The 23,937-nt window shown below is 38.4% G+C and overlaps 1 protein-coding gene across 1 annotated transcript in view; it reads left to right on the top strand.

Annotated features, from left to right (window-relative positions):
- The first annotated feature begins 14,342 nt into the window (after positions 1 to 14,342).
- The window catches only part of GALNT9 (polypeptide N-acetylgalactosaminyltransferase 9), a 167,019-nt gene continuing 157,424 nt past the window's right edge, over positions 14,343 to 23,937 (top strand). Inside the window, exon 1 of the mRNA XM_072415708.1 lies at positions 14,343 to 15,688. Coding sequence (XP_072271809.1) covers positions 15,448 to 15,688 — 241 coding nt within the window. The 5' untranslated portion in view covers positions 14,343 to 15,447. The remainder of the gene's footprint in view (positions 15,689 to 23,937) is intronic.

Below are 23,937 nucleotides of genomic sequence, written 5' to 3' on the forward strand. Positions count from 1 at the left end.
AATCAGATTTTCTTAGTGCCTGCACAAGGGGGGGGGGGGGATTTTTAAGCCTGATAATGATTTTTAATGTGGCAATACAAAAAATGTAACCATTTATGTACTATGATCATGACAATTATAAAGGTGTAGTATATACATGTATTCAATAATAAAGCCAATGACAGAGATAATACATATTTTTTTGATAGTATTATCTCTGTTATTGGCTTTATTATTGAGCTGTGTACTAGCACATGTAAGTCCAGTTAAGGTGACTACACATCCCAGAGATCATTACCATCTACTTCCACAGAGCCATTTACAAACCAACAACCCTTTGCCTTACATGAACAGGTAAGCAGGTATTTTAGACCTAAATCAATGTAATAATGTATCAAGACAGTTCTAATACTGAATGGTTTTCCTCATTACTGAAAATGATTTAGGCTTAGAAATGTGTTATTACAATGACTTAAAATACTGTCATCTCGTTTTTAATTAGCTTGTGTTACTGTTCCACTTTTAATTTTAAAACTGCATTTTAATAAAAATGTCTTCATCCTTCATGAAAAAATTGAAATATTTACTTATACTTTTACATATATGATACATGTTTTATATATATATATATATATATATATATATATATATATATATATATATATATATATATATATATATATATATATATATATATTCTACATATATAATACTTCTACATATATAATACTTCTACATATATGAAATCTGCAAGCATTGTTATGCTTCTTTACAGTTAAAAATGGGGGAAAAAGTATTTTGTATCCTTGGGTCCCCTTTTCCACTGCAAGGGTGGATTGCCTGTTATTTCTATGGTATGACAGACTAGGAATTTTTCTAACTTCTTACTCCTGCTGCATCCAGTGCTCTTCTCCTCTGCCCACTGCTTTGGGTCGTGGGAAGTTCCTTTGGGTCATTCCATACATTGAAGAGCTGTATGGGATGGGTTCCCATCCCCATTGGAAACCTAAAAAAATGTTTTTTTCACAGAGATTAGATTTAAGGAGAGTTGTATTGTACGAAATATAAGGAAATATAGTGATGACATACTGACCTCCAAAAATGCTATGTGGAAAAGGATCATCTGACCTTACCATGTGTTCCGAGTCAGTGATGCAGACGTGCATGTGCCCATAGATAGATGAGTCACATGGTTCACCGTCTTTGGCCATATAAACACGACTGTAGCAAATCAAGCCTTTAGCTGCAGGACTTGTATCTTCAGTTAGTGGAAATCATTTGTATGAAATGCATGTTTCATTTCATCTGTTCTTTTTGTGTATGCTAGCTGTGCCTCTGTTTTCCTTCCTTGATGACTGTGCAGAGTGCTGTTCATATTTTTTTTCTTATACTAGAAGAGGATGTTTCATTCTATGCTGCGTTTTCAAAATTTCCTCATGCTATGATATTTTAAAACTGGGAATCCTTTAGTGAATACAATTCCTTAAAAGAAACAATAAAAGAAAACCTGGATGCTGCTATATACTAGATTTTCAATCATGATTATTTATAATGAGTGACAATTATCTAGTGTGTATGCAGTTTTAGCCTCAATATATAGATGAGGACTTCTGACTGTCTACAATGTTTCTTGATCTGCATTTTTGGTCCTAGTCATTCTGCATTCAAGTTCCAATGATATAGCCAGTAGGACAGAATACCAATTAATTACAAGCAACTAATATTTTTAGATCAGTTATGACAGTCAATAAACTTTTTCACATGACTTTTAAATTGATGGGATTATACACAAAGAAAAAAACATTTCTGTAATAGATTTACGCCTATTTTGTGTGTAATTGCTTGCATTTAGAACTTGGATGGTTTTACTTTGGGGGGAAAGGGACAAAGGGCTGCTTTCCGGTACCATAGAGATAACCTTTTATAACACCCCCAGCAAGAATCTGAATGGATGAGCTTGACTTTCCGGGCAATCTTGTCAAAGGAGAATTTACTTTAGTTTGTAGGACAATGTTTCTCAAGTAACCTTGAATGGAAATGTATTTTAGTAGGTGACACACGAAGCTTAACAAGTAAAACCTGTAAATATGGTGAGGAGTTTTTCTTAGTCCTACTGTATGTGGACACCTGAAATGTGGACACCACCAGGGATTGAAAACTCGTCCACCTAAAAAAGCTAATTAAATTAATTTATGTAGTACACTGCATACATTATATGAAAGCAGTGTTCCATTGCCATTATCAATCCAAATGCCATTAGTAACAACATACTTTTTACTCCCATAAACATCAGGATCATAGGCCAATTGTGTTTTTAATGGTCCTATACCATATTATCAGGTTATTCTCTCTTCTGTGAATTCTTCTGAATTTTAATTTTCTTCAGTGGGGTGAGTATTTCAAAATATTGATTGGTTAGTGCTAAAGCTGTTCAGTTTAAAGAATAAAAATACCCTTTCGCCAGGCCAATAATTTTAAATATATTTATTCCCATAATGTTCATGTAATATATTTAGGGAATGCTATTTAGTTATAATGTCTTGCTTATGCTTATGGAATTCAAAGTTTTAATATTGCTGTTGGGTGCCACATTAAGGTAACACTCTGTACCAGCAGGTATCAACCCAGGTCTTAGGGAACCCCTTTAAAAAAGTAATAATCTGGAGTCAGTGGGAAGAATGTCACTTACATTGGTGGTCATGAAATGAGGTGATTAATAATTCCACCTCTAAAGACCACTACAATGATCATTAGCATCATTCCATTGACTCTGCCAAGTGGTATTGGAGCCAACACTAGGCAGGCAACATCTGATGGTCTCATCAGTTTCCAGATGTTCCTTCACTTTTAAAACAGCAGGCTGAGAATGGATGAAGGACACTATAACCTTTCTACAGTCCATCACTGACGAGAAAGTGGTGTTATACATATACACAGTGAGGTAAGGCTGGAGTTCAGCTTTAATAACTTGAGTAAAACAGCATGCACAAAGTTGTGAGAAACATCAGAATTCATCATTTAACATTTCTCTGGTTTTCCAATGTTGACATGTAAGCAGTTGCTAAAGATTACTGAACTTTATACAATAAAATTGCTCTTTGGACTGGATTATCTAATATGCCATAATGAGCATAAGGCGCGATGAGAAGTCCATGAGTTCAATGTATTGTAATAAAATGGGTTCATTCAAAGTAATAATACAAAAATGTAAACCATGAAATCTGATCATGTGCTCTATGAAAAGCATTGTTTGGGAGACATATAACGATTAAGAAATTCTGCTACATGCAGTAACATTATCACTGGCATACATGAGGAATCATCAAATATGGATGACTATGCACATTGATTTCTGCTTTCTATTACATCTATGTTCAGTATACAGATGGAAAGCTGATATTAGCACAGTTTGTTTTGCCACTCGGAGAGATAAATGGACTTCGGTATGTGTGTCTGTTCTCAAGGTCATTACAGAAGATCTGTTGCCAGTAAAGGATCCCAGGATTAATGGCAAGGACAATGCTGCATGGTGTTTTATAAAAGTAGAGAGGAATAGTCTTGCATCTTTTGCTGTCACGTCTAAAGGTGTTTTTAACCTTAAAGTGCATCCCAATCCTTGAGACATTAATATAATGAAGTGCATTGGCTCTGGATGCATATCTGTATTTTCACAGATTATATGAATTTCTGGTGACTCAGAAGTAACTTAGACCTCTTGGACACCTTGGAAAAATCATCTTGCACAGATCATCTGACTTGGCTCACACATCTGTTACAGAACAAAATAGCAAAATGGGCATCCCTGATATAAAGCCTAGTGTGAACTTCTCATATGAAAAATGATCTCATTAACAGTTCATGAACTACGGGCTACAAACCTAAATATCAGTTTATAAACATTGTATTAACCCTGGTGCATAATTCTGAATTAAAGACACATAAAGAGAATATAGATAAGCATTTATGCATTAAAGCTTTTTTTTTTTTGTTTCAGAACTTATCCAAAGTACATGTAGAGAATACTTGATGAGTACAAAAATGGAAACAATGAATTTAAGACAATTAGATTACTAGTGGTAAAGTGTAAGATAGAAGGATCACAGGATCACATTTTAGTTTTTTTTTTTAGTACATTAATTAGAGCTTAATTTATCAAAAAAAAGCATAAAAATGTAAACCTTCACCCCACATAACCATTTTTTCCAAATGTAAAATAGCTGCAACCCTATAGTTTGGTAGACATTGGTCAGTGGAGGGTCAGTTTTGCAGCAACAGGCAGCAACATGTAGAGACACAAGGCACAAGAAACTTTACCTTTTCATCACTAACCTTATTTAAAGGTTCTTTTGATGTCCTTATTCTTTTCCTGGTAATTCCTCTAGTGATACACCCATAATATCTATTCACTTTTCCCACTTTATGGCCATACTGCCTTGTAATCTTTCCTCTATAGTTTTGGCCAACACTGTACTTCCAATTTTATTGTCACACATGGAGGGACGGAGCCTCAAGGGAGCACTATGGTGTGCACAATAGTGGTGTGAGCCCTGAGAAGGGCTAAGGTGCAGAATGCAAGCAGCAGCCAGGTCTTATCCAAAGCCTTTTAGTGGTGAGGATGTTACACTGTAGGCTGCTGTCAGGTTGCAGTCTTTGGGCACACCAAGGGGGCCAGAACAGAGTGTGGTTCCAAATCACTAGGCAGGAGAATAGTCAAGGAAGGCCAGGGTCAAAATAGGCAGCAAGCAAGAGAGGTCAGGAACAAAGCCAGGGGTCAAGAACCAGAAATCGAGGAAATAGACACTGGTGACACGAGGGTCACAGTAAACACAGGGGAATGCAGGAGACACAGGAATACACTGGGATCACCGCAGACACAGGCAGGGAAACAAACAGACTGGGCAACAATGAGTAAAAACAGAAACTGGACTGGGAAAGCACTCAATTACCTTACAGGTGTATGGGAATGCTTTGCAGAGCTAGGGGTCTCGACACTAGTGGAGACACATTGCACGAACACTGAGTGCTGTGTCTGAGCCAGCTAAATAGCCAAGAGCTATTTAGAGGCTATCTTCTGATTGGTGAGTGGGAGGGGTGATACTGAATAAATCTGGAAGAGCAGACTCCCCCAAGGTCAGAACTGCCCATATGTGCAGGAGAGTGGGAGGGGCACTATGGCAAGGAGGAGGTAAGTGTGACTCTCTCAAGGGATTCTTTTCCCTTAGATACATTTTTTTGCATGTAAAAACATTGAACTGCACTTTCCAGTGCTTGACCATTCTTCCAGCAATGCCAATCATGTACTATTTTACAAACACTTTCAGGACAAACAACTTATGTCACCCAGGAACAAAAAGCAATACAATAGCACATCTTAAATCAATAGGCTGAGTTTTTTCATTATTAAAAATTCCTTTGCATAAAGATATCTTGTCTATAAACTTGTTAACAGCATGACAAGACTGATGTCCTTTAAAACAAACGCATATAGAAAAAAAAAAAACAATAAAAACACAATAAGAGGGCAGGAAAGAGGGTAGTTACCCAAAAGCTAGAAAGCATACATTTTTCTGATACAACACATAGTCCTAAACTTCTGTAAACACTGCAGGGTGGGAAAATGTCACCCACCACTGTAACTCACAATGTAAAAGCAAAATTTGTCTACAACAGCTCATACAGAATTTTATTATAGCTGATCTATCCCATTCCACCTTCCCACCAGCCCTCTGACCACTACTTTTATAAAAAAGCAATAAGGTTGGCAAAATGTTGGCACTGTCCATTTTCATGCTACCTGAGGCAAAAGCCTTTCTTCACTATATAGTCGGGCCGGTCCTGCTGGCTGTAGTTATAGCGTGCACAGAGCATAATGTATGGGTAACAACAGTAACACACAAAACATACCACAAAGTCAGATTCTGGAAATTTGCTGCAAATCCATCATTATACAAACCTGAAACATCTGATATGTTCTTAGAGGCCTGGCTCCATGTGAGCAGCCAGTAACAGCTATAATGGAGGAGTGGAGTGGTGCTTTAATTAATGATGTCAGATACATTCACAGATAAATCATTGTGTGAACCAGCTCCATGTAGTAAAAAAAACCTGACAGGAAGATTAGGGGCTTTCATAAATGTGAAAAGGATATTTTTACTTTTTTTTATTATTAGTGGTCCATTTATCTCCAAATCACTGCCCTACTTATTGTAGGCACATGTTTAATTGTGTGGTTTCAATAGATCAAGCATAGACCTAATATCTTCTAATTCATATACTGTAAGTGATAATTACAATTTAAAAACTCATGCTGAACATTGGTTTAGGAGTATATTTTAACAGGGATAGGGTTATCCTAATATACCGGGAGGTTGGAATGTGCCATTTACATGCAGTAGTTACCCTATAAAAATACCTTAATGTGTTACCAAGATTATTTTACTATACTTTAAGACCAATTTACATTCACTATGCGCTGTGCTATCTCCCATTCACTTTCAATATGATCGTTCATCATCCGTGGATCTGCCAGGACAGACGATGGACAACAAGACCTGTACACACACCAGATTCTCATCCGAAATCAGCCCTGAGGCAGTTATTTTTTAATTATTGAGGATTTTGGGTACCAACAAATACAAATGGTAAAAGTGTAGTAGATTTACATCCAACCAATACATTGTATATGATTTTACATGCCAATGTAATTTCAAAAGTTGCCTTCCAGCTTTTAAAACTTTTAGCTTTTATTTAAAGAATACCTAACAATCTTGTCAAAAATGTCCTTTTATGTTTGTTATTGCACAACTTCCTATTCTATTGTAAAACCAATAATACCATTGAAACAAAAAAATGTCTTTTTTCAGAAGTTTCCTTTTGTGGAGAATCAAGTATCTCTTAGCCTGTGTTAATGTTTTGGCATTGTCACACTGTACCATGTTTATTGGTACATGGTTTATAAGGTGACTACATGCAGTTTTACCAACACACTTTGTAAAGACAATGTCTACTATTGTCTATTGGAAAAGCTGGTCCAGAGCAATGATGGAGATATATGTATACAGTGTTGGACTGTGGTACCTTGGCCTAGTGTCGCTGTTTGGATATCGACATTGGAACCAAATAAACCCATTGTATAAGCAGACTCACTTAGCTTGTTCTTCTGTATTGGCAGGTCTAAACCAGCAAAAAGAAAGGAAGTGTCTGAAAAAATGTCTGTTTAAAAGATAAGTTGGGGAGTGCGCATGCACCGCCGTTTATGCAGGCAGCATTCTAGACGGCTCGGCTCCCCCCGGATCCCTTAACGGCTCTCACGGTAGCGGTCCTCGGCAGCCACGCTACATACCAGCTGTGCGGGCTCCGGACTCCTCTCTGCTCCTCCCTGCAATGGTTGGAAAGTCAGGGACGAAGGCGAAAGACCGCATTCCGCGATCTCAGTCTCAGCGGCCGGCCTCCAAGATGGCGCCCCCCCCGGGACACACACGTGGCTGTAGGCTCTGTGTTGCTGGAGAGCGAGAATGTCTCTCCTACAGGTACGAGCAGGGGACCAGCGGACAGGGTCCCCCTAGCTATCCTGTTACAGTTTTTGATTCTCTATTTTTCTATGATGATGGAGGAACTCTGGGGGCATTATTTTTGTGGTTGTTATATTACTGTATATATATTGATATCTCTCTGTCTTCTCTACCCTTTATACTGGTCTTTGTTATATTGAGGCCCCAGACATGTCTTTATTTCAGTGCCTGCCAATGTGGCCCCGGGGTGGGGCTTCATTGTTACTACTAGTCAAAACTGTACTGGTTTTTCCTTTTTTAGGATTTGTGCCTTATTGAATTACCTGTTAAGTGGCTGTTGAGCCCTTATCAAGCATGTGGTTTCCTCAGCTTGCTATGAAAATGTTCTGCTGAGCTCTGATTGACGTGACCATATGCCTCTGTATTTGTATTTTGGAGAGAGGTGGGACCCGGGGGGTCACACATGCCCTCAACCAACAGGGAATCTAGTTCGGGCCTTTTTAATTTGTCCTGACCCGGCCGGAATCTCCCTGACGAGATGGAGCTAGTTGGAGCTCCTGGGAGCACGGGAGGTGAGGCTGCCCCCCGATGTCCGGGACTGTATTTTTCCCGGGGGTCGGGGAGGTACCCAATCCTCCTTGGTTTATTACAAACTATTTTGGTGCGCTGGTTGTTTGTTTTTTGTTTGTCCTTTTTGTTTTTTCTGTCTCCCTGGAGATCCCACATTTTTCTCCCAGAGGAAGTACACATATGGCTGTACTATTACTATGCTCTTATGACGACTGAGTCATCCGCGGTGCCCGCGGCCCCTTCTAAGCTAACATTGCTCTCCCATAACGTTCAGGGCCTTAACTCGCCGGTCAAGAGGTCTAAAGCATTCCACTACTACAACTTCTTAAAGGTTGATATCTTAGCTTTGCAGGAGACACATTTCTCCAACAATTTAGTCCCGAAGTACTTTCATAAAAACTATCCTATTTTTTACAATGCCAATTCCGATAAGAAGAAATGTGGGGTCCTTGTGTTTTCGAAAGAGCTTGAATTTTGCACCTCAAGAGGTCTTTAGGGACCCAGGGGGCAGGTTTCTGGTAGTAATTGGATATGTTGGTCTACAGCTGATTACAGTAGTATCTTACTATGCGCCCAACGAGGGTCAAGTGGCGTTTTTCCACGCCTTTCTGGGCGAGATTTGGCCTAAAGTGAAGGGTTCTCTTATTTTGTTAGGCGACTCCAATCTGGGTTTGGATCATATTTTAGATAAGTCCAAATTAAGCAGATATAGTGACCCTCTGAAAAAAAGTCATGGCCTTACTCTTTTATTGAGAAAATATGATCTTGTTGATAGTTGGCGGGAAATGAACCCGTCGGTCAGGGACTTTACCCACTTTTCGGCGGCCCATGACCAGTACTCCCGTATTGATCATGGGTTTGTCCAGTCCCATATGCTCCCCAACATACTTGGGGCCCAAATTTTTTCAACCCCTTGGTCTGATCACAACCCCTTAGCACTATATCTGACGGGTTTTAGCTGGCCTCAATCCGGGTTTCGCTGGAGATTTAACAAAAGTTTTGTTTCAGATACATTGGTAAAAGTGGAGATAGAATCCTTGTTAAGTGGCTATTTTCAGATTAATGTTGCGAGTGCTACATCCCCAGCTATTAATTGGGAAGCTCATAAAGCTTATATTAGGGGGGAGTTGATCAAAATGGGGGCGTCACGTAAAAGGTCCCATAACAAACTGATTGATACTCGTCTCCAAGAATACCACAGGTTACAGCAACAACACAAGAATGCCCCCCATTCCGTGTTGAAGTCCCAGCTGGAGGCCAAACAAACCAAACTCAATTTGATTCTAACCACTAGGGCAGGAAAAATCACTTCGCTGGGCAGCTCACAAATTTTATCTGTGGCGTGACAAACCGGGCAGCCTATTGGTTAATAAACTTAACCCCAGGCCCAAGACTCATGCTCTCCCTAAAATTAAGGTCAAAGATGGTAGATTATCGCAAAACCCAGAAAAATTTTTGTCAGCTTTTGAGGATTTCTATGGCCGTTTATACAGTTCCGAAGACTCAATTTCCAGAGTGGGAATTGAAGGGTTTCCTAGCAAGCTTGACCTCCCCAAACTGCATCCTAAACATAAGGCAATTCTGGAACGACCATTCACAATTCAGTATTTGAATGGGGTCGTTGGATTCCTCAAATTGGGCAGTTCACCTGGTCCGGATGGATTTTCTAATTTGTATTACAAAACATTTAGCCCTGTATTGGCGCCACATTTGGTGGCTTATTTCAATTATCTGCGGGAGGGAAACTCTCTTTTGGGTGATGCCAACAGAGCATTTATTAGTGTGATCCCTAAACCAGGAAAGGATGCATCTGAAGTAGCCAATTATAGGCCCATTTCCTTGATTAATTGTGACCTTAAAATTCTGACGAAGATCATGTCAATCCAACTGGGCTCCTTTTTGGGAGCGTATATCCACCCGGACCAGGTGGGCCTTATGCAACACAGGCCCCGGATCAAACGAGAAGGGCTATTGACCTCATTTCAGTAGTAAACTCCAGCTGGGACGGGGGCCCCCCACACCAGGCTATGTTGCTTTCCCTCGACCTCCAAAAGGCATTTGACAGTATATCCTGGAGATATCTGTTTCAGGTTCTCTTCAGAATGGACTTTGGTGCCCACTTTACTAATCTGCTGCTGGCTCTGTATGACTCCCCAGAAGTGAAAATATCGCTAGGGGGATTTTTTTCCAAAGCTATCTAATTAAAAGGGGGACCAGACAGGGATGTCCTCTCTCGCCACTTCTGTTTGCCCTAGCAATCGAACCTCTAGCGATAGCCATTCGATTGGATCCTAACATCAAAGGGATTAGTTGTAGCCAGGTTGAAGACAAATGTGCCCTCTTTGCTGATGATATTTTGATGTTTATCACCTCCCCAATCACTACTTTGCCCAACCTACTGAAACTGCTGGATGATTTTTCTCTATGCTCAGGCCTAAGGGTAAATAAAGCTAAGTCTCAGGCTCTCAATATAAATATTCCGACAGGGACGCTAACAGCGATTAAAGAGAAATTTGACTTCAGCTGGCATAAGGATTCCATTCAGTATTTGGGTATCCAGTTGACACCCGATTACAGTAGCCTCTACAGGTTTATTATCCGCCCTTTTTTAAAAAACTCTATGCGGATGTTCGGAGGTGGTCTCTCTCCCCCCCATCATGGCTGGGGCGGATAGCTGCTATCAAAATGAATCTACTCCATAGATTACTTTATCTATTTCATACTCTCCCAATTCAGGTCCCCATGAGGGAGATTGTACTCCTTCAGTCTAGCATAATGAAGTTCATCTGGGCAGGGAAGAAGGCCAGAATTCGTAAAGATACCCTATTTGCCCCTAAGCGCAAGGGGGGTCTTGGAGTCCCACATCTGAAATTCTACTATGTGGCAGCACAGGTGGCACATGTCTCGCTAAGCACCTTGCATGGAGCTAGGCCTCAATGGGTTGAGATAGAGAACCAGGATGCCTTTCTGGGCTCTATACGAGAGGAACTATAAAATGTCCGACTCTGTCTCATTCCATCCAGTTATGGGATAAATTCAGCAATCACCCGAAACTATCCTCTTATCATAAACCATTAACACCACTCTAGAATAACCCTGAGTTTCCGCCAGGCCAACGACCAGTGAACTTTAATTGGTGGATCTCTAAAAGGCTTTAGGCGGGTGACAGATTTGATAGATGTTCGCGCAGTGTTTACATGGGACTATTTGACCAGTAAATTTGAAATTCCCCCAACGGAACATTTCCGCTATTGACAATTGACTTCATACATCAACACAATAATTAGAGAGGCCCCGAGATCCATGCGCTCCTCCCTATTCGAAAGCACATGCTCATCATTATCCTCCACCAAAGGACAAATTTCTGTTATTTATTCGACCTTAGTTGCCCCGGCCAGCAAACTGCAATATATGCGAGACTGGGAATCCAAACTGGGTACCACATGGGAATTGGAAGAGTGGTGGGAAATGGTACACTCCCTTTCCAAGGTCTCCCTGAACTCTGCTGTGGTGGAAGTCAACTATAAAGTAGCACTTAGATGGTATCTCACTCCAGCTAGACTAGCAAAAATGTTCCCATCAGTCTCTCCCCTATGTTTCCGAGGCTGTGATTCTAGGGGCTCTATGCTGCATATCTAGTGGTCTTGTCCGATTGCTAGGGCATTTTGACATGAGGTATTTAGATTGATCTCCAGAATTTTACAGCAGGAGATTTGTAGCACTGTGGAGGCTGCCCTGTTTAAGAAGCTTGCGATGTCCCTTCCTAGACCCACGATGAAACTGATTAGGTTGATCCTACTGGCTGGCAGAATTTCACTGGCCAAAGCTTGGAAGTCACCCTCGATATCTCTGGATCCCATTGTTACCAAATTGAATTGGATTATTGTGAATGATATACTTACTCATACCCTAAATAACTCTTTAGACAAATTTGACGATATATGGGAGCCTTGGATTTCTTTCAATAGTGCATAGCCATTGACCTATGTGAAATCACTTTTGGGTATATTGCATTGGTCATATTACCCTTTCAAACTTCCTCTACCTTCCCTTTCCCCCTCCCTTGTAGTTTTTATTCTTTTTATGTTTGTTATTTTCCTGGTTGTATAGATAGGACACGAGATTTGTTCAGGCACTGCTCAAACACGGTTTACTAATGTCTAGCTGTCCTTCTTTGATATATATGTATCTGCTTTTAAGATGTCTTTCATTTAATGTGTACCGGGTTGTGGCAAAAAATTTTGTTTGGGCACTGTTTGTAATGATTAATGATTTAAATGTATGCGCATACACAACGTGTCTGTGCTTTCTGTTATAACATTGTTGTCATTGACCTACTTTTTTGTGAAAACTTTAATAAAAATATTGAAATATAAAAGATAAGTTGGAAATAAAATAAATCCGTACAACTATGCAGGCCTACACTATGACCCACATTTAATGAGTGGGCCACAAAATAAAGGTGCGGTGTGTGTATGCCTGCAGTTTGGAGACTAGACAATATGTCCGTCTCTCACATGCACATGGGAGCTCATTCATTCCAGCAGGTATGCTGACAATAACACATAGAAATTCACATTCCATTCAGTGTCCTCCTCCTTGCAAAATTTAGATACATTTTTTAAAATTCTGCTTTAAGATATCATCAGGAAAGGGTTAAAAATAATTTATTATTGTAACATGCGGAACCAAGCTGACCTTTATTATCAAATTAAATTATCCAGAAAGGTTCTAAATCATGTGCTGCTGTTTTCAGATTTATGTCTGGAAGGGGTAATTTTATTCTACATTTAGACATTTTAGGGAATGTAGATATAGGGAACGTATATATTTCAGTGTCATGTATTCATGCAAAATATATCTTTCAGTTCTGATGTGCACCAACAACACCAGATAGGCACTTTGGGATTTCCTTTCATTGTTTGAGGATGGAAGTCTGCTGCCCCCACCTATTCACATCTCCTGACAAATGTGTAAAACACTGAACCTTTATTATTAGCAGTGAAGCTTTATGTGATAATTCAGGGGATGACAGCTCTTTATCCTTCTAGCTTTCTGGTTTTTCACTGAGCGTCTGTAAGAGCAGATTGTGTTATGGAATTATTAGGTGCAAATTCATGTTTATGTATAATTCTCAACAAGAAATATTGACCAAATATTGTCAGTATTTGAGAGATGCAGAGAACCACACAGCCAACTGCTGCTCCCTTCCCATCTCCAAAGTACTGGCTTTTTTGTCTTCCAACAAACATTACACTAGATGGTTCATTTGTATGCTGTTGTAGTGTTTGCATGATATCCGCATAACTGTAATACTGCTGATAAAAAATGACAATTAAACCATGTATTGTGTACATTTCAAAGTAAATCATTTTTCTGCTTTTCTTCTGAAATCTGCTGTCAAAGCAATGTGATATTCACCATGATCATGTAACTGCTAGCCTGCTAGAAATACAATAAAGGGTTATATGTATGAAGATTACCATGTATTTTATAAACATTGCCAATTATATGAATTATAAATAAGTATAATAAATTGCTACATTTTCTGATATATGGTTTTCTGAATACGGAATGCCAAATACTATGTTACAGTGCAATCCTGAGCAGAACACAAGGTTGTAGAGAAGGCTTAATGCTGGCTATAGTCTATGAATGTTGATGAGTATTTATTTCAGACGTCACCCTGCACAGGCGCTGTGTCAGGACACACTGAGACAAATATGTGCACATACATCTATGTATTTACACCAAGCAATCACAACACTCAATGCTCTAAACATCATTCTTCATTGCTTATTAAACGTATGGCCTCTATAGAGAAGTGTGGATCACGGCATGCCGCACTTTGTCTTTCTAGCTAGAAAGCCCAAGCTGCTTAGAAGCTGTCGGTACATCACAGGGAATGACTAGCTGGAGGTGGTGCTGAAGGGACAGATTCATGTCTGCCTGCAACAGCACAGCAAAGGAGGGAGCAATGGACAGATATAGGACCTGGTGCTGAAAGAGAAGAGGGATATATGGGGATGTGGAGCTGGAAGGAGCAATAGAGAGATATAGGGGATGTGGAGCTGGAAGGATCAATAGAGAGATATAGGGGGATGTGGAGCTGGAAGGATCAGTAGAGAGATATAGGGGATATGGAGCTGGAAGGATCAATAGAGAGATATAGGGGGATGTGGAGCTGGAAGGATCAGTAGAGAGATATAGGGGATGTGGAGCTGGAAGGATCAATAGAGAGATATAGGGGATGTGGAGCTGGAAGGAGCAATAGAGATATATAAGGGGATGTGGAGCTGGAAGGAGCAGTAGAAAGATAAAGGGGAATGTGGAGTTAAAATGAGCAGTAGAGAGATATAGGGAGATGTGGAGGTGAAAAGAAAAGCAGGGCAGTGGAATGCTATTAGGAACGTGGGGCTAAAAGCAACAGTGAAGAACTATAGGGGTATCTGGAGCTAAAATCAGCAGTGGAGAGCTATAGGGGAATGTGATGCTGAAAGGACAGCTCTGTCTTAGAACACCAGAGGAGAGGAGGGACCTAGTACTGGGAAAGCAGCAGAGCAGTGGGGAACTATAAGGAGACGTGGTGCTGAAAGCACATCACTATCTCTACCCTATAACAGAAGAGCAGTGAAGGGTCCTGGTGTTGAAGGAGCAGCAGACAAGTGGAAAGCCATAAGGATACTTGGTGTTGAAGAGCAGTGGAGAGCAATAGGGGGATGTGGTGCTGTAAGGACAGCTCCTTCCCTATCCTGGAACACCAGAGCAGAGGAGGGACTTAGAGCTGAGAGAAAAGCACAGCTAAAAGGACAGCTCCACAATAGCAGAGCAGTGCAGGGATTTGGTGCTGAAAGCTGTAGAGAGCTATAGGTGGATGTGGTTCTGAAAGGACAGCAGAGAAGTGGAGATATATAGCTGGACGTGGAGCTGAAGGGTCAGCAGAGAAGTGGAGAGCTGTAGGTGCTGAAAGGACAGCTCCCTTACTATTCCAGAGCAGCAGAGCAGTGTGGTGCTGAAAGGACAGCTCCCCCTCTCTTCCAGAAGAGCAGAGCACTGGAGAAGTATGGGAGGGACGTGGTGCTGAAAGGACAGCTCCTATCTCAACGTGTTTATTGTACTAGCCCAGTGAACACGTCCTGCATCCATGTGCCACCACCAAAGCATTCCTTCTATGTAGACTCTTTTACCATCAAAGGCCACCAAGGTAAAGTGCATTTCCTAAGTGTGTATGGCAGTGGTGCTGAAGGGTCAGCTTTCAATGTAGCATTTCCTTTGTCTTGCTCTGACATGTCATTTGATTGCTTCTTTGCCGGACTGCTCTTCTGGGGCTTGTTGTAAATGCTTGACTTCACTTGGGATGCCCTGATGCTGGATCTCCACAGATTTCATGGCGGTGGCACGAAAAATCAAAACTTTGCTGACTGTAAATATCCTGGTGTTTGTGGGCATCATCCTATTTTCAGTATACTGCAGGATCCAGGACAGGTCCCAGGAGCTGGTGCAGATTGTAAGAAGTTCTGACCGTAGAGTAAGGAGCAGAAACACTAAACTGGGAGCACTGGTGGACCGAGAGTCTATTCTGCAAAGATTGGACCATCTGGAGGAAGTAGTATACAACCAACTCAATGGTAATATACTCTTTGTATATCATTGTAGAAATCCTAGGTGGGGTTCTTGGGACCCTTTATATTGAATGACCATAAACATTCATGTTTTATTTCCCTTGTTCTGTAGTGTAATACAAAATGCACATTATCCAATTATCTAAAATTTGTGATCAGAGATGCTGGTATTTGTTGTTTTTTGGGGGGTGGCTAAATTTAAAGTAATTGATATGAATGAATAGTGTTCTATTAGTATTTAGTATATTTAAGCCTAATACCAAATTGTAACCTCAAGTAAAGATTGTGAGATGCATGTGCAATATAAACATGTCTTTTATTATGTAGAGTATTCCATTCATTACATTTGCAGGAGCAACACAGGGCACAGGAATGTATAAAAAGTGTCAACCAAATGAGCTTGTCATGAGTGAAAATCAAGCATGACCTTTCACGCATTAGCAAAGTAAAATGTTTGTCCATCTCACAGATAATTGATTACATTTGCTTCACTATGTACACACGTCACTGACCTTGGACCTGCGCCTTCTCTAGTTCTAGGTGTTCAAAATTATATGAAGGCAAAAGAAGTGTTTATGTTAGCTTTAGACGAATTACAGAGCTAGAAGTTTTAACCAAAAAACCTTCTTTTTCTATTAGTGGGACATTTAACTGAACAGTAAAAACAAAACAAAACAAAAAAAATAGGAACCCAATGAAATATTGGAATGCATTGGAGCAGAAATATTTAGTAAAAACTAGCTTAAAAGCAAAAGGTCAGTGGGCAATGATTGCAGACAGAAAAAAGCCTCAGTAAGCAGTAACATACCCCAAAGATCTGATAATTCATTGCTTTTAGTTAGGTATTGCTGAATGCATGGGTGTTGATTTACTAAAGGAGTAGGAAGTTCACTTAGCTCAGTGAAGCTGAGATTCTTCAATCATCCAACCATATTTAAAGAAACATGTATTTTTCATAACCTGTTTATTATTTAAAGTGAACACAGGTTGACTCGACAAAGTGAATTTTTTTAATAAATCATCGTCTACTTTTAACCATTCCCTTGTGGATAGACTTTAATTTATGTGTTAAAGAAATTATCGACCTAAAATGACTTTAAAACTCACAAAGTTCCTTCTAAAATGGTCTACTCCATGCAATGTTGCAATATCAATAATATCTTTTCCATTAAGTTTCAAGGTTATTACCATAATCATTATTATTTTTATTTATTTTTTTGCTACTAAAAGGCTCTGTTTTTAAAACAGGGGAATCCAACATTCCCTCAGACATTCTCTGGTGGGAATCAGTTACTGCTATTGAAACAAATATACCTAGAAGATTCCCATTAGGGAATGTCTGAAGTAATGTAGAATTCACAGTTTTTTTAAAATAAAGCCCAAAGAGTTAAAATGACGATGTGAATATTATTGGCCCAGGAGTCAATAACAGGAATCTCTGCTGTGGAGGCTATTGATTTATCGGTGTGATTTTTTTATGTGGTATTGCCAAGTGTGCACAAGTATTTGCAGACCAAGAACTGTTCACACAAAACATTCCCTAAAGGAGTAACCCAGAACTGATCAGTAATAAATCCACATAAAACATTTTAACTGACTAAGTAAAAAGCAATAAGTAAGTATACTTTGTAACTGAATCACAAAAATGCACTCTACATAAAAGTCAATAATGTTTTACTTGCTATGATGCTCATGGTTGGCATAACTTTGGTTGGTTGGCAAGAAAACCTGTACTGATAGAATGTTGAGTGTATAATTGCTGACCTCCCTCGAATAAGTTTTTGTGCTGTTATGGGCTGACAACCAGATATAATGCTTTTAGATTAACTGACCCAAAGCATGCTAGTATCCAACTCCCATGTCGTTTTTGGGTCAATGACCCAGAAAGTAATAAACCAGACACAACCAATCAACTAGTAATTTTAGAAGAAGGTTAGTATTGGCAGCCCCAGTATTTTTCCCAATACAGCTTTTCTTAATGAATCGTTTGTTCAATGAGATATTGTACTATGAGGAAAGAGATCTGCTACATATTGTTGTCATTCAAACATTGTCCTACAAATATACACCAATTTTAAAACTAAAAAATCGAAATCCACTAACAAGTTGATTACACAACAATAAAGTGAGCTCTGGATGAGGTATCAGTCCACACCTAACTGACATTTCAGCTGTTGAGAGATGAAGGCAATCACAGAATGATGTATCACTGACGGATTCTATTGAAAACATTACCTGAACACCTCACTCCACCCAATTACTGAGGTCATTGTAAAGACATGACAATTTGGGATTTTTAGATAATACAAAGTATATCTATTTTTTGTTTTGGATGTAAGGAAATTTTATTAACCTTCATGATGATTATGTTTTGTCATCGCTGGGGAAATTTTTCTTTCTCTGACTGTCCTGATAACCATTAGCATTGGGACTGAAGGTTATTACTGGAAGAGCACTAGAGGGGAAATCTTTCAATAGGTGACAGCTGTCACCTATTGAAAGTGAGGATGAGGAAGTGCCGTGAGGATTTCCCTCACGTTAAAGAGGTTTCAGCTTAATTCCTAATGTGGCTTCAGGACAGGAAGAAAAAGGGGAAGCTCTCCAATGGGATCCAGATGAAATCAATTAAAATATGAATTCTTACTCTATCCAAAAATGTTGATTTTAGGTATAACTAAAAATTCAAGATAAAAAAATGCAAGAGAATAATTCATCCCACCAGTGCATTGTGTATACCAAACCATTGGTATTGAGTGAACACATCACTGATATAGCTATTGCTGCATGGAACAAAACAACACGCCGCAAAATCAGTGTTTAGAAAGGGTAGACAATATAATAATAATGTGATTGTTAATTCTTTTCTTTGCCTTGGATGTTTTGGTAGAAAATGTTATTCCTGCATCCCAAACTGAATAAACCCTACCCACACATACTAGCTATGCTCCATCTCTTACCACTAGATCCTTCCCCCTCTTGTAAATTATATGTGTAAAGATGTTAGGTTGTGTATTTGGTGTTAGCATGGTATGCATGGTTTCAGTTTAGTGTAACTTTTTTCAGTACATATTAACTGAATTGTCATAGTATCATTCAATCTGTATCAATATATCAAACATTGAGACACACGGGACTACATCTTTTAAAATGTGAACCTTCATTACTGGAATAGCATTGTATTTAGCCTGATTCCTGACAGCATTTCTTAGCACTCTACAAATGTTACCTTTTACTTTTAAGGTTTTCTGATGCTAGTTTTAAAATGTAACAGTGTAAAACATTTATTACTGCATACAGTCACATATGAGATGCATGTGTTTCCTTTATAGAATCATAAGGATTGCTTTGAAGGATTTCTAAAATACTCATTTACTTTGACCTAGACCGTTGACTTGACTAACTAAAAGCTTCAGTAATAACATATTTTGCATTACAAGATGACAATTCATTTATGACAATACTGTTTTTAAAACTTCTTGTCTACAGTCCAAATATTTACTTGTATTGTATATCTATCAATCTATCTATCTATCTATCTATCTATCTATCTATCTATCTATCTATCATCTATCTATCTATCTATCTATCTATCTATCTATCTATCTATCTATCTATCCATCATACTTAAATTGTATTTAAGGTCACACATTGAAAAAAATATAGAGGGGGTTTAAAATAAGCTTGGCATATGGTTTTGGAAAGAAAGCTTAGATTTTGGAATGGAAAAAATGTAAGATACATATTCAGTATAAAAACTGAAAACTTCAACTCAAGGATTTTTCTTGGAAGTCCATTCCTTCGGTATGTTAAAATTGGAATTGTTTAGGTGTTTGATGGTTATGGGGTTCCAGCATTGTTGTGCATATACCAAGTCATTATACAGAATATTATGGATACAGGTCTGTTACAGTCCTCAGTGCCCTGGCCTGCCCAGAGTTAGGTAGGTAATACATCATATGGCAGTATAACATCTCCCAATGTTGTTTACATTCACTAAGCCCAGACATGGAGAGAAATGGTAACTTCTACCCTATATTTTAAAGCCCAGTGTACACCAGTCCTGAAGAAGTGGCCACTAAAGTCACATGAAACATTTTGATGGTAAAGTTTATTTATCTTGGACAAATAAATACAGTTTTATGAAAAGATTCTGGACAATCTTCTTCTCTACTTGAAGACATCTGCTAGCCATACCATTGCTTTTCTTTTTTGGAAACTTACCAAGTCTTCTATAAGACCGAGATCATGACAGCTATTGAAGAAGAGATCATCAGGACCAGGGCATAGAATGCGACCATCTACCACATTCTGCCTGGGGAAAGAAATATTCTCCACATGCCCACGGGGGCTCAAGCAACCTCCACAATGTGAGTGTTGACATCCAAAATTGCTTTAGGCAAACCAACTCTCCACCTATACGTAAACTATTATCCTAAGATCCCTCATGTGACTTTTTCTCTCTTTATTTCTTTTCTCCAGAGAATATATTTCCTTTTCCCTAGAAGTAACATCTACCCTAAACTTGTCACAAACTCCTCAGGCAACCATTATGGTTTATCGTCCAGCTCATGCCCCAGAGGAGAGAACCTATGTTTTCCCAAAACGACAACTCTTGTAGGGACATACAGGAATACAGACATTAAAAAGTATTTTTGTTGACATTGTCATACGTAATTTTGGGTAAACTGTAATAAATGATTCACTTACATACAATCTGGATATTAGCAATGTAGCAAAGGAAGCAAGGGTTATACAAACAGCACTAACTGGTTACGTTTCATTATAAGTAGAAAGAATTCTGTTACCAGGTCAAAATATTATATATAACTATGGGCAGTTATTGGAAGGACAAGTGCCCTGGGACATGACCTGTTGTTTGCCATCACCTTTTTTCCTTTCAGTTGCTTACAGGAAATTTTTCTAGCTTAATCCTATTTTTTAATTGAAAATACATGTTTATACAAGCAATCATAGCATTTTATTGACAGAAACCTTCTAAAATAGTCAAAATAAACAATGAATTGTGATTAGGTAGAAAAGAATGGTCTGCATATACCTTTTACTGCCCTATGGGGTATGAGGGTGTTACGAACTTGGTGTCATGATTTTTTTTTTAAACAATTTATGTAAATTCATCACACATACATGCATACACACACATCCTATACTTTAAGGATACCTAAACAGAAAATGTAGTGATTGCATTAGTTTTCTTTTTTTTGAGACTTTATTATTTTTATTTTTCCTTTATTTTTACTTTGAAATCTTGCCAGTAACACATCTGTTTTGGGGTCATTAGCCATGCTAAGCAGGGGGAGAGTTGTCATCCTAGGCTGCTCTACTAATTTTACTCCACTTCCTCCTCTCATGATCTCCATTAAATAGGTGGGAAGACTTTTGCAGTTCACAGAAGATAGATGGGAACGCTTATAACATTGTTTGAGATATGAGTTAAGGAGCACAGTAAGGACATTAATATTTATTTAGTCTAATCATCAGCAGCCGTTCTAGTCTGAAAAAAGAAAACTAATGTAGCTACCGCACATTACATTGTTGTTCTTAGTTTTAGATATCCTTCAACACTTACTCTTTCCTTGTTCCAAGTCCTGAAACTTAATTACATAATACTTCCCTAACATTTAACTCCTAACCTTGGCTCAAAATTAACCCTTAATATTCACCCCAACCTTACCCTAACCCTTAACAGCTTCATTAAATACTAACCCCTGAGATGTACTGAGACGCTGGTGCCAAAAATCATTGCTTTATCCTCAGTACAATTGTGGCAAATGGGACATAGATATTTTTCTCTTGTACAGACTAAATATACTTAGAAATCTGTTGTCAACTGTGTTTATAATACAAACACTGCATGGTGCACTGCGCCATGAGAAAGAAAAAGATGTAATTGTACATTTTACATATAATATGCTGTATATAATGTTCATGGAATAATACATATATTTTCTTTTAGATAAGTAAAACGAAATATATAGAGAATATGAATCAGTGTGATTTAGATATATGCAAAATAATAACTTGGTTTCCTTGGGTTTTTCAGTACATGCAGAGATTTATGAACTTATCATTTAAAATTATAATATTGTACTAAGGAACAAGGAAAGCACCAGGACCATTAAATGTTTCCTGCAATCTCATTCTGTCTAATATTAGATGCTCCATTATTTGTGCTACTTTTGTCAACCTCTTTGTCTGGAGGGTATTTTGGCTAATACACAGCAGCTAGGCTTTCTGATTAAGAAATTCTTCCCAACACCCACACAGGCAGCCAACACTTTACATAATATTTTCATCTCACACATGAATAGAACAAGCTCAGCTAATAGCCAGGGTTAGTGGGGTGTCCAGGTAACTGGCAGGCAGCAACATAGCCAATCCCAGAAATTTGCTTTATTAAAAACGGCAGCGGGGCTGTGATTACAATTCTTTCCTTTATCATCATCCTCAAAATGCAAGCTGGCATTAATAAATCATCTATGCAAGCAGAAAAAATAATATTTCCCAAACAGAGCATAACCTTTTGTGTCATAACCAACACTATGATCAGATACATATTTTACTGTAATTGTGTCTTTTCCTTTCCCAGTTTTTTTCTCTTTCCTGTAAAATGCAGCATTCATTGCAGCACATAATTAAATGTGATTCAAATGTATTTGCTGCCTTTCTTCTCCCTTATTATTGCTGATAATTATTTCAAAGGCTCCAAAGTTTAACAATAGCAAAATAAAATTTACTGAGATGAAAGTGTAAAACATATAAAATGAAAGACACACAGGATGCCAATAATGTTCTCAGTTGTTAACCACTCCTATAAACTTTTCATATGAATGGTTAAGTAGTAGCTCTTTTTACACATGATGGACCCCAAGGACAAACATCAAAGGTTTTTTATGACTTTATATTATCGGGCAGCAGCGAAGGTGATAAAGCCATAGACTAAGCATGGCAGGTATCCCCAAGGTGTTGATGTTTTCTGTTTTTAGGAAAGATAATCTTCCCTCTTAAATATCATTGAACAAAATGTAATTATATTTAGTAATGTCAGCACAAAAAAGAAGAATTCTATCTTGCTTTCCAGATCATTAGGAAAACATTAAAAATAGCATGCTGGTCCAAATTGCAATCTCTGGGGAACCTATCATGGCATAAAACAACTGGAGCTTGTACCGCTTGCTAATACATGAACACAAGCATTATGTGGCATTTATATTAGAATTAGTCGCATGGATGGATGTTGATGTTCGGGTGCAAGAACATAACAAAACTAAACTGGGAGGAGCATAAGAGAAGCAGGTGAGGGATGCAATGTTAACAAAGAACAAATCCTTATTTAGCATCTCTGTAGTATATCCAAATAGTAATTACTAACTTACAGCAGGCCTATATTGCACATTTTAATTTTCCTAGTGTTTTTATTCTCTACCAAATGTCCTAAAATTAGCAACTACAATAAAAAAACAATCTTCCTTCCTTATTTTATTTATCTATATCAAAATTTAGGTTGGTTGTTGGGATCTGTTGATCCATATAGCAGAACATTTCTGGTAGAGTGCTTTGGACAGCAAAATAAATGGCTATTAGCATTTACTTTTTTCAGCTAAAACTTTTTTGTTTTCAGTAATTCAGTAAAAACATTTGAGCAGAGGCAGTTTACTAGAAGAAGTTGCAAGACTGTCTGCAGCGTGATTTAGGCTTGCAATTGGCAGAAAATAAAGTGTTTGGGAACACTGTATATAAAGCAATCGGTATCCTGCCTCTGGGGAATGTAAAATGCATTATATTGTGAATGCAATATACAAAAAGTCTTTACCAAGAATATTGTTGTTTAATGGGCAGTACACAACAGATGTGCTAGTACCTTTTACTTTCATTATATTTCAGTATATTACTTTTTATTATAATAAATGTTTTTACAATGTTTATAAAAGTAGGTCCATGTGATTTAAAGTACAGATGCACGTCTACAGAATATATGTACCGTATTTTAGACCTCCACATCACTATCAGTAATCTGCAATGTACCTCAAATTTAGCTCTTGGAAAATCCTAACTATAATGCAGTGCTGCCAACAGGGCTAGTCATTAAAGTTAATGTTGACCACACCACACAGGCCTAGGAAGATTTTGAAGATTGCAGAGCGCAAGTTAGCACACAGTTGCTACAACATTTATTTTTGATAACCACAACCCACAAAGCAAAAAACCCAAATATAAATCACTCATGCAGTATGCGA

Source organism: Pyxicephalus adspersus, chromosome 6, assembly GCF_032062135.1.
Source record: "Pyxicephalus adspersus chromosome 6, UCB_Pads_2.0, whole genome shotgun sequence".
NCBI classification, from domain to species: Eukaryota; Metazoa; Chordata; class Amphibia; order Anura; family Pyxicephalidae; genus Pyxicephalus; species Pyxicephalus adspersus.